Here is a 12,806-nt window from a genome sequence, read left to right on the forward strand (position 1 = left end):
CCAAAAAATTTCAGAGACGGACAGTGCAGTCATCAGCGCAACAAATTTTTAATTACTTCGGTGAAAAATTGAAGAACTACGGTTCTGCTATACCAACTCCCATAAAATATGAATCGAATCATTTATCCTATCCACATTTTAATTGATTTTATTGAATTTGAATAATATTTTAATGTTGTCATAAATTCCGGTCAAATATAAACACACTACTCGCTTTAGATATGCCTTGAAGCGTGTCAGCAAATCGATTCCATGGCGTCATCGATCCATAGTTTTAATACATGTTTTATAGTTTCATAATTTGATATATACGCCTGCTCTCACGAATGTAAGATTCCAAATCAATCTGATTGTCAAAATAAGATTATCAAATACAAATCCATGGGATATTGAATTGTATACAGAAGTCTGAGCTTTCAAATTGTCAACTCAGGGTTTTTGCACGATAACACATATTGTGACTTCTACCAATACCAAACAGTGATCTTAATACCTTTCAATATAAAGATCTCTGATTTAATTAAAAAGTTTATTTATTTTAAATAAACTTTCAATCATAAAGATCTTTGATTTATATATATGAATAATAAAGTTATTTTAAATCAATTTGTTTTTTTAATAAGCTTTCAATATAAAGATTTCCGATTTAATTAAAAGGTTTATTTTGATGTTAATATATATATGATAAAGTTATTTTAATTTATTTACTTATCATAGTTTTTAATACCATCTGATATATATAGATATGCTTTTTGGTTTATTTTGATGTTAATATATATATAATAAAGTTATTTTAATTTATTTACGTATCATAGTTTTTAATACCATCTGATTGATATATATTATATATATATATATATAACAAAGTTATTTTAATTTATTTACGTATCATAGTTTTTAATACCATCTGATTGATATATATAATAAAGTTATTTTAATTTATTTACGTATCATAGTTTTTAATACCATCTGATTGATATATATATTATATATGCTTTTTAATACCATCTGGCATATATATATAACTTATATAATTTTATGATAGGTTGTTAAAAATCAAAATATATTTTAATTTTTATAAATTAAAAAAAAAATATATTTTATGTAATAACTTTATTTTAACAATTATATCAATATGTTAGCATTAATATTTATATGTTTATTTGTTTGTTAGTTTTTAAATTTCATCATTTCAGTGTTCAAATTCATAAATTATCTAATAATTTTAGTTCTAATGTTGTGATTCATAAATGGTTTTGATTTTAAACATCAAATGTATTTTCTAAAATTTAAAAAAAATATTATTATATATTTTTGTACTTGCCGTATCCTCCTCGTATCCGGATCCTGCCTTTTCAAAAATGCAACGGATCCGTATATCTGTATCCGTATCCGAATCCTGGTAACTTAGGTTAATCCTTGCATATATTATTTCTGGGTATTTTTCCTTTTGTTGTTACAGGTTTTGGAGCTGAGGATATAATCCTTTTCTGGAGCCAGATCTAGGCCCTGGAGGGTAAGACCTGGCCTCAGCATCATTTTTGCAGGGATAATCTTCAACAGGTTTTCAATTTTTCTGAAGAAGGTCGAAGCTATCTACTTGCTAGGGTTTCATTTCCAGGGAAAATTTTTCGAAACTTTTTTAGGGAGGCTGTGCCCTTGGACCTGCACTTCTCTAGATTTACGTTGTTTCCCTTTCCATCGTGGCTTCTGCCTGCGCGTGGCTCCACCCTCGCTCTCCGCCATTGAAACCCTGCCTCTCACATAGCTGCCAGCCTTACGCTGTAGCGTTCAAGCTTCTGCGTCTATCCCTCAGCCATCTCCACGATAGCCTCACACTGCCCCTTTTTTGTTAAAAAATCTCCCATGCCTTTTCCTTATACGTATTACGTAGCTGCCTGTTTCCTGCATGAAAACCCTCTCCTATCCGCTGCAATCTGTCAAACGCAACCCCTCCCTTGCCATTCCGTCCACCTACAAGCACGCATTGATTTCCCTATCCATTGAGCAGCATTTAGCTTCTCGCTCCAGCTCCCTTCCTCATTCACGTGCAGCCTCTCTGCCTGCATCGAACCCCTCCACGTTCCACGCATCTTTCGTGGCCTTCAACCTGCAAAAGACAAATTCTCCACGCTGCTGTCGAGCTTCTCCCTCCTCACATGTGCTTGCCGATACTCCAAAACAACAAATGAAAATCCGATTTTGGTAGTCGTATGAGCATATTTCGATTATTTGGGGTAGCGTATTTCCTCTTTTCTTTTAGTTTCGTTTCAGTGAAAAATTAAAAAAAATTTAGTTTTAGTTTTTTTGATATACGTTAGCTCATTTTATATTTAGGTTTATTAAATTTTTTGTTTTAACTTTAGATTTAGATCTCTTTAATTTATATTTTAATCTTTAGCTTAGTTTTGTGATTCTAGTTTTCATTTATTTTTAGTTTTTGCTTGGTTCATTTTTGTCCTATTTGAAAATCATAAAAATTTAAAAAAAAAAATCATAAAAGGCAACAAAAAGTTTCTTTTAGTTTAGATTTTAATTTTATTTAGATTTTAGTTTTATTTATTTATTTTGTTTTGTTTTGTTTGAATTTTGACTTTAAAAATAAATTAAAAAATCTAAAAATATAAAAAAATTTGAAATATTTTTGTGTTGTATTTAGTCTTAGCATATTTTTGTCACGTTTCCAAATTTTGGTATATTTCGCTAAGGCTAATATATTTTTGATGCGGGATTAATATTTATCATTTTTATGTGGTTAAACATGCTTAAATGTTCATTTGAAGATTAGCTGTATGAAAGTGATAACTGGTTAGCATTTAAAATTGCGTGGTTATTTAAAGCATTTACTCTTTTGAATTTTAATTGCTGGAATATTGTTAAGCCATTAAGCATTTATCGATTATCTCGCATTTGGTAAAATTAATCTTTGCTTGGGTTATTTGATGATAAATGACTGTTTTACAAGGTTCATATTTCTGCAATATTTAATAAATAATCATTTAATCATTAACTCCATAAGGCACTGGTACATTAATTTCTAAAATCAATCAGGTGCTAAATAGCCTTGTTGTGTCTCCCAACCCAACTGGTCTACAGTTGGTCTTCGTTTGTCCCATAGGGTCTACCCTCCTTAGCCTCGGGAGACGGCTTAAATGGAGAGAACGGGGATCAGGGTGACAACCCCCCGGTCTGAGCGTTGTCGTGACAATCTGTGCGACAACAGATTCCAAAACCAAGTGGCCCTCATCATCCAGTGGGGGTAACTTTGTTGCTGCTGTCACCTGTTGCCCCAACACCTTTTTAAGGCATGAGACATGAAATACGTTGTGGATCTTGCTCCCCAAGGGCAGCTCCAGCTCAAAGGCCACCTCCCCAACTCGTCTGATCACCCGATATGGCCCATAGAAATGGGGTTGTAGCTTCTCGGCCCCTTCTGTTTTAGTGTGGATTGCCTGTAAGGCTGTAGTCGGAGGTACACCAAGCCCCCCTCCTCGAAATGCCTCTCTCTCTTGTGTTGGTCTGCGTACACCTTCTGTCGGTTTTGGGTTGTCACCAAATTATCCTTGAGAGCCTTAAGGATGTCTTGGCTCTCTTGAATCCAATCTTTGGCCTTTGGGGCCCGGCTATCTCCAGAAACAACATCAGCAAAAGATAATGCATCATATCCATACAAAGCATGGAAAGGAGTCATACCAATGGACATGTGGTGGTTGGTGTTGTAGTAGTGTTCGCCTAGATGCAGCAACCAGATCCAAGCCCTTTGCTGACCTGTCACATTGTTCCTCAAATACCCCTCCAGCTATTGATTAACTCTCTCGGTCTGGTCGTCTGTCTCAGGGTGGTAGCTTGTGCTAGGAGTGAGCTCGGTCCCGATCAATCTGAAAAGTTCTTGCCAAAAACCTCCCATGAACCTGCTGTCCCTATCACTCACAATGTTCTTAGGGAACCCGTGCAATCGGAAGATCTCCCGAAAGAACAATTCTGCAACCTGTGCAGTCGTGTACCTGGTGGGGATGGCGAAAAAGTGGATATATTTGGTTAGCCTGTCGACCAATACATAAATGCAGTCCTTCCCCTGCATTGTGGGGAGTCTTATGATGAAATCCATAGACATACTTTCCCTTTTCCCCTCGGGGATGGGACGCGGTTGTAGCAATCTTGCAGAGTGAATCAACTCCCCCTTGTTCTGCTGGCATGCCTCACACTCCTGTACGTGCTTTAGCACATCCCCCTTGAGGCCCTTCCATGTGAATCTCTCCCTCATTGCCATATAGATCTTTTGGAACCCCTGGTGCCCGGATAATGGTGAATCATGTGCTGCCTGGAGCACTCTCTCTCTCAACTGCGAGTTAGGTACTAGGAAAATGCGACCCTTGTAATAGATGACCGCATCCATCACTCGGTAATGCTCATCTGTGTGGGTAACCTCCAAGACCTCACATGCCCTCCTGTCCTTGGAGCACTCCATCGATAGCTGAGCCTTCCAATCATGGCAAATGCTCATGAGTGATAGAGCAGCTAGTCTCCGAGATATAGCATCGGCGATCACGTTGTGCTCCCCGCACATACTCTATATTGAAGTCATAGGCCTGCACCTTGTTGACCCATCTTTGCTGCCTGTCATTGAGGCCCTGCTGCCCCATGAAGTGACGAAGACTGTGGTTATCAGTGTTCACCCAAAACTTGTTGCCCACCAAATACTGTGGAAACTTGGCCAATGCATGGATGATGGCCAACATCTCTTTGTCATAAATGGAATATGACAACTCATGTGGTAGGAGCTTCCGACTCTTGAAAGAAATGGGATGCCCATCCTGTGACAAAACTGCTCCCACTCCCACCCCGGATGTATCACACTCCACGGTGAAGGGTTGGGAAAAATTTGAAAGTGCCAAGACCGGGCAACTTCTCATCACCTCCTTAAGGCGATCAAAGGCAACCTGTGCTCCATCAGCCCATGCGAAAGCCCCTCTCTTGGTCAAATCGGTCAAGGGTGTTGCCAGTTGTGAAAACCCCTTGACAAACTTCCTGTAGTAGGTGCAAATGCCCAAGAAACCCCTCAGCGCAGTCACATCTCGTGGTATCGGCCAGTCCCGGATGGCCCATATCTTCTCCTCATGGACCTTCACCCCATCAACACTGATGATATGCCCTAGGTAGAGCATCTCTGTCAAGCCAAACTCACACTTGGATAGTTTGGCATAAAACTGTTGCTCCTCTAGGATGCGTAGTACCTCCTCCAAGTGCTGGAGATGCTCCTCCCATGTCCAGCTGTAAATCAGAATGTCATTGAAGAAAACCAGCACAAACCTCCTCAACTATCCCCAGAAGACATGGTTCATGCATGATTGGAAAGTGGTCGGAGTGTTGGTCAGCCCAAATGGCATGACCAGGAACTCGAAGTGCCCATAGTGGCACCAGAAAGTTGTCTTAGGGATATCCTGATCCCTCACCCTGATCTGGTGGTACCCCGAACACAAATCGATCTTAGAGAAGTACTTGGCTCCTCTAAGCTCATCCATTAGCTCATCTATGCGGGGAATGGGGTATCGGTTCTTCAATGTCTTCTGGTTGAGGGCCCGGTAGTCAATGCACATACGAAGGGTTCCATCCTTCTTCTTCACCAGTACTACTGAAGAAGCGAAGGGACTAGAACTTGGCTTGATATGGCCCAATGATAACAACTCCTGAATGGCCTTCTCTATCTCATCCTTATAGGCCTTGTGATGCCTATGAGGGTTGGTGATCACCACCTGCACAGCCGACTCCAACTTAATAGTGTGCTTGAATCCCCTGTCTGGTGGCTGCCTTGGTGGAATGTCCCCAAACATCACTGTGTATCTGTCCATCAAGCCCTGTATGTTTGGTGGTGGTGGTTGGGCCTGTCCCCCAACCTTCGAAATCCTCAGCTCTACTGCCCATGCAATGTCCCCATGTCGTAGATCTGCCTCCATCCTGTGGGCCGAGACTGTCTGAGGTGGATAGGACTGCATGCCTCTCAGAACTACTAGTTTGCCATCCGACCCAATGAACTCCATCTTTGGCTTCCTCCAATTTGTAGTGACTCGCCCAAGGGAGTACAGCCACTGGACACCCATCACCACGTTGGTGTCTGGCACATCGACCACAAAGAAATGGTTTGTCATCGAGTAGTTCCCCATAACTACTGTCAAAGCAGGCACATACCGAGTGCACTGTATGGTGCAATCACTTGGTACTAGGACTGAAAAGCCCTCAAACTTAGCCATGGTGAGGCCCCTCCTCTGAACCAATTGGGCATCTATGAAGTTGTGGGTAGCCCCACTGTCAACTAGGACTGACACCCGCTGCCCCTGTATGGTGCCTCTGATCCTCAATGTTAAAAATTTGGGAACCCCGCATAAGGAAGCAAGGACTCCCTCGGATGGGGCAAGGTGGTGGTGGTGGCCCTCGAGCTGCCACACTCTCACCATCTCCCACACCACACTATTGCTCCTCCTCATCCTCCTGGTCACTGTCTTAAAAGACCTCAATATAGTGTGCTTTGCCGGCAGTGCATTGATGGCCTGGTGCCGAAGGCTCCTTGCATGTGAAGCATAACTTCCTCCTCCTGAGGTCCTTTTGTGTCTCATGATCTAGCTGCCCTTGCCCCTGTGTGGTCCTCTGAGGTGGAGGTCTAGTCTCATGCCCCTTCTGTGGGAAAGGTGCTCTAGTCTTAGGGATGGCCCCCTCTAGATCTCTAGTGCACAAAACGACCTCTTGCAGTGTGGAGGGTCTGCGTGACTTTACTAGTCCATGCAAGGGCTCAAGTAAGCCCTCAATGAAGGTGTAAACCCTCCTAGCCTTTGATAGATCTGGAACCATCACTGATACTCGCAGAAACTTTGAGATGTACTGCTCCGAGTTCCCTGTTTGGCGCAGTTGGGTCAGTTCTCTGAAATGGGCCTCTAGATCTCTCTGGTCAAAATGCTCCACCACCCTCCTGGTGAAGTCCTCATAAGAAGCCACATTGGCATGCCCTAGGGTGGCCAAGCCATGAAACCACCAGTCATGGGCTTCCCCCTCCATGTGCAACGTGGCCATCTTGATGGCTTCCTATTTTGTCATCTGGTTGAGCTGGAAGTAGGTTTCCATCTTCTCAACCCAAGTCCTAGTTGTGCACTTGGCAATGCCATCGAAAGTAGGGAAGTACATTCTCCCTATGGTCCTTTGTAGCTCATAGTTCTAGGTTCCCTGTCCTCCATAACCCTTGTTCTTCTCACTCTGCTTGAGCTTGCAGAAATCTCTAAAAGAGAGTGCTTCCATAAATTGCCACTCTTTGAAATGATCTCCCATCTAAATGGGGTCTTCACTCCTTGCTGGTTCGATTTGTGCCATTGGTACGAAAGAGGGCAGTGTGGCACGAGTTGGCCCACTAGCCGATGGGTGTTGTGTTGCTGATGATGGGTGATTGAATGGTTAAGATGCTCCAGAAGTTTCCCCAAATAGAAACCCTCTAGGAGTGGTCCTCTCTTCGTTCTGCAGCTTTATCTCCTCTAGCATATCTTTTTGGCCCTTGGCTAAGTGATTCAAGGCTCTCAGGAGGTTGTTGAAAGCTATCTCTTCCCTGCTCTTGGGTTCCACCATGTACTCCTCTTCTACCACTACTTTCCCTCTATCCTCTATGTCTGGAGTAATCACTAGCTCTCTTTCTCTGCTCCGATATCTCTGCCTTTTGTATGTGATGTTCTGTTGGTCCCCTTCTTTCATAGGAGAAAATCCCCATAGCTGAGCCAAGAACTAGGCTTTGATACCACTGTAATGTTATTAAATAGGAATACAAGTGATATAAAACATACAATCTGTTTAGCACAATATAAAAACGATATATATATTAAGCAGCGATGGAAATGCTGTAAATAATGAACTACTGAGCCATTTTATTACTTCTTTGAGGGAAAAATACAATAGATAATAGAATGGTGCACCTGGGCTTGTCTCAATTGACAAGCATGACCAAACCTAGGTGAGAAATGGCTAGATCAATGATGCTCCAACTGCTGCACCAATCTTCCCTGCGCTGCCTAGAAAACTGCCCTTCTTGTTAACTTTGAATGGCTAGAAACACCACTTCTCGTGCTCAGAAAATTATATTATTTGAGCTCTTGACTCCTTGGCATAAACCCAGAAAAACCCACGAAGGAATTTAGTTGGTTTAGACTTCTGAAATTCGACCCCCAAGGAGCCCAAATTCAGCTGCAATTGCAAAACTCAGCCTGTTGGATTCTGCCTGTAAATCCTCCCGAAAAATGTCCTAAAGTGTTGGGCTGACCCCTACTACAAATCCCTTGACTTCGCGGATGAGCTTCCGGGCTGTAGCACTTGCTCCTAAGTCCCACGAAAATGTTGGACTGGTCCTTTGTGCTTCCCCAAGCCTGGTAATTCGAACTGTTGGGTTGCTGGCTTTGCTGGCTCCAAAATTCTCAAGAAATGTTGGCCTGCTACTGCTCTCCAAGTCCGGTAACTCTCCTAGCAAATGGCTGATCAATGGTGGCTCAAACTCCTCCTGCATATTCTCCAAATAGCCCAGAAATACGCACTCCCTGTATGTGACTGAATGGTAGTGCTGTAACACACTCCCGGATCTCCTGAAATGCTGATGGAACTGCCTTCCTAGGGCGGGCACTCAAGGTCCCCCGAAGGTAAGGTTGAATCTCTCGCTTGAGATATTCGTGGCTAAACAGCCGGTTGACTTGGCTAAACAACAAAGTGAATAGTCAAGTAATTTCGATTTGCAAGGTGAATGAATCCATCCAAATGAGAGCTTCCTCCTTTTATCTTCATGGGCCTTCCTTGTCTCATGTGGGCCCCTCCATCCAGCACTTCTAATTCCCTCCAAGCCATTCGAATGGCATAGTTCGAATTCACATGTGGGTGGCCCCCACATTCCACTAGCAGCCAAAGAAAGCCAAATTTCCTCCTATGTCCCTATGTCGAAAATGCTGGGTTCTTTTCCTTAGCCAAAATTGTGCAAACTTGTGTAGAAACACCCTGTTACAAATGTATTTGAGAAGGGACATGACAATTGAGAATGGTCCTGATTCCCAATTGTGGTATGAATCAGCTACTCCCGCAAATCAATAATCATTTGTTGCATCCTAATCATCTCACTCAAGGTTACTGCCCTGTTGTTTGCTTTTAACCTTTCTTTGGATCCCATGATTTTTTAGCTTTCATTTCGGCCTTGTCATAGAATGAAGGGTTTCCCACAGGCTGAGCCAAGATTATGGCTTTGATACCATTGTAATGTTCCAAAATGGAAATAACAGTGATAAACAAAGTAAAATACCATACAACACTGAAATATTTAAACAACAATCAAACATCCACAATTTACACTAGAACTTCACCAAAATTCAACGATTTTATATGGAGAAGAGTACAATGCATGAAATGTGTGCACCTGGGCTTGCCAAAGCAAGCTAAACAATCTCAGGCGAGAAAGATGCTACACGGATGTAGAGGAAATGGTTCTCCTCAATGTTTTGCACTAGCCCTAGAAATTTTACAACTGCTAGCTAGAAGAAAACCTTGTTTGATCCTCCAAAAGTGCTCAGAAAATTTCGCCAAATTAATCTTGAGTTCTCCACCAAAAACTTAGAAAAACCCAGAAAGGATTTGGCCTATCTCCAAGCCAAAGTCAAACCCACAAAATGTTGCAAATTCCCTAGCTAACTAGCAATTCGACCTGCTATAAGAATTTGGATTTCTGGCCCGAATATCGCCTCGAAAATTCTGTAAAATTAATTAGAGACTCCTCCCAATAAACCCACAAAAACCCAGAAAGGGTTTGGGCTGAATCCACCGATCCCCGATGACCCCCAACAAGTGCAAATTGCCCAATTTGGCCAGAAAACGCCCCACAAAACTGATACTGTTGAATTAAGCCCAAATCCACCACTGGAAATCTCTCCCAACTTTGGCTAAATTCTCCTCTGAGGAATACCTCCAATCTTCGACCCTTATCTCTCAACCTCTATTCCTCCAGCCCCTATGCACTTCCATAAATGTAGAATTTTGGCCCCAAGAATTCTCTCAACTCAGCCCTGCTAATCACCACAAAATATCTGGCTAAATTAGGGGAAAAACCCCGGCAAATCTTTCGGTGTTCTGCTCCTTCGTAATTGATCTCCCGACCAACAATTTGAATCACTTCTGCGCCCGAGGGGAAAAACGTACCAGCTAAAATAACTTGCAAATATGCCCAATGGAAACTCTGAATTGAACTCCCCAAATTGCCTCACTAGGGAGACAATTGAAGTTCTCCGAAATGAGGGTGGAATTCTTGCTTGGAAATTCCTTGTGTTGAACAACACGTTTGTCTTGGCTAAGAAGCTCAAGAGAACTAATTTTGATTGTCAAATGATCAAAGATACGAAATGGAGGCCTCCAAGCTCTATTTATAATTGCTATCCCTCTCCCTTAGTGGTCCTCACCTTCCACTAATAAAATATTTACTTTGTCGCCATTCTTCATTAAAATAATAATTTCCACTTTTCTGCTGCAAATTAATATTTTCTCCTTTTATTTAATATCACCAAAAATTGGCAAAACTCCTTACTGAATTTTGCACTCACAAAAAAAATTGGGAACTTTACAGCATGGAGCTTACATATTATACGGATCCATAGCCCAACGCTGACAAACAATTGAAGTTCTGCAATATATTTGTTTTTTTTTTCAGTTTGGAAGGTACAGTTGAAGCAGTAGAGATTTGGTAATACCATTTACCTTGTCGCTCTCTCAATATCGCCATATTCTCTCCAAAGACATGAAAATCGTGGTTTCTAAGCGAAACCATTCTTATTTATGTTATTTGTCATAAATGGCAATAAATCACAGTGAGAAATGTTCAGTGACCTAAACTATGATAAGTATAGCATTAAATAGATTGATTGGGTAGGGATGAAAATAAAGTATGTGAACTATTTTTTGAGATGGCTAGGCCATCTCCTAGAATCAATTGTTTTTGCATGTGAAGACCTATTTAAATGTTTTCTGATATTATTTTTACCACATAGACAGTGGCAAGAGGTTTTTCAAGGGTTAAAGCACTTTGACAAAGTGAGAATCTTGTGAAGGATTAAGCACAGTTGAATGCAAAAGCACATAGATGTCTACCTGTGCAAAAAGACAGAGATGTCTCCCTATGCAAAAATAGTAAACACAGATGTTTGCTCTTGTAGCATGACTTGTTTCTTTACATTCTTTAATCTCCTTTGAACATTTTGATGCATTAATTGCTGCAGCGAACCAAATTATGGTTTCTAGCAATATAGAACATGTTTCAACTAGGAAAGCAAAGCTGCAATGAATTCCCATACTTGTTTATACAATTGAAGAAGACTCTAACTCTGTAAGCCTATCTTGTTCATAGTAGCGTAAATATCTTAAAAAGCTTTCCCTCTATTGCTATTTAAGGATTTATTTTATAAGCTTTGCATAAGTATTTTGACCCTGATGGTGAGATTGCAAATCCTTGTAGTGTTTTCAAATCTGCTTGTGTGTTGTGCTGTATCATTCCATATTCACAAACGTAAAGATTGCATCATACTCTAGAACTTATCAAATTGTTGTCAATTACAAAGATTGAGATATTTTCTAGTAACCTGTGAGGATTCCTTTGAATTTGTAAGCTGAGATTCCATTGAAGGTTCTTGGATAAGTGACCCATTCTCAGCTGGACCCCTTTACGTGTAGAAAGATAAGAAATGTATAGCTTTTTTTTTTCTTAACTTAGAAATGAGTCTTACTTAAGGAAGTTAATGGAATGTAGAGGGAAAATTTATGCCCAACATATTCAAGAAACACTATCATATCAATTTTGGCCCCTATATCTAAATATTCTACATTGTTCATAAAGATATTCATTCTGGCACTGATATAATCAGAAAACTCAACACTGAATGTTGAGAGTTCCTGTGGATGTAGAAGGGTGAATCCATCATTGAAGTTGGCCTGAAAACCTCCTTTCCTCGGGAAAGATAGGTCTGTATGGTGAATAGCCTGACAGTTTTAACTTTTCTTCAATGCTGACAAATGACCCAAACATCTCTCAAGGCTAAAACTGATGTTCCATTGGAATGGAACAAGATGACAGCTGAAAATGCTGCTGAGATTCAGGCCTATTCTAATAAAATTTTCCTTTATTTGTAAGTTCTCCTCAAAGTAGAGCTATGCTCTTGTTGTGAGAATGTTCTAATGCTTTAAAGTTTAGATCTTACATGAACTAGTCATTTTACAGTGCTGACATCCAGCTAGCTTCTGGCCTTCAAGTTTCCAAAATCACTTGAAAGCAAAGCCTAGGATCATTACTTTGTCACTTCAAGATTGTTTGAATTCCCTAGGATCGGATTTTATTTAATCCAATCACCACATTTAAGACTTGTCATTTTGCGATTTCCTCTTTTTCATTTTGTTTCAAAATAATCTTGTAACCTTTTGAAAGAACATATTGAGTGTTTTAATTGATAGAGAATATCCTCAGCTTACAATGAGGTATTATTCTTGGTGTATTCTTTATTATTATTCTTTAGTGCTTGAAAAGAATCCTATCATACTAATGCTTGTATTATTATGGAATCAGAAATTGATCGATGATGAAGGCGAAAAAGTTAAAGGGTTTGCAGTTGATTCGATTGTGCCTTTTAGAGAAAGGTTGAAAATTTTAGGTCGGGTGGTGAATCCAGAAGAACTTCATTTAAGTGCCACTGAAAAGAAACTTGTACAGGCATACAATGACAAGCCAGTTCTTTCACGGCCTCAGCACAGTTTTTATAAGGTAAGCT

The 12,806-nt window shown here is 40.6% G+C and overlaps 1 protein-coding gene across 7 annotated transcripts in view; it reads left to right on the top strand.

Moving 5' to 3' along the window:
• LOC149141834 (uncharacterized) overlaps nt 1-12,806 on the top strand; it is a 258,860-nt gene that overhangs the window by 228,576 nt on the left and 17,478 nt on the right. For all 7 annotated transcript variants that reach the window (XM_089446337.1, XM_089446338.1, XM_089446336.1 and 4 more), the window contains one exon: nt 12,605-12,799. In XM_089446337.1, coding sequence (XP_089302463.1) covers nt 12,605-12,799 — 195 coding nt within the window. The remainder of the gene's footprint in view (nt 1-12,604; nt 12,800-12,806) is intronic.

This window comes from Pinus tabuliformis, chromosome X (genome assembly GCF_031772625.1).
Source record: "Pinus tabuliformis cultivar Carrire ecotype Pingquan chromosome X, CPIR1, whole genome shotgun sequence".
Taxonomy (NCBI): Eukaryota; Viridiplantae; Streptophyta; class Pinopsida; order Pinales; family Pinaceae; genus Pinus; species Pinus tabuliformis.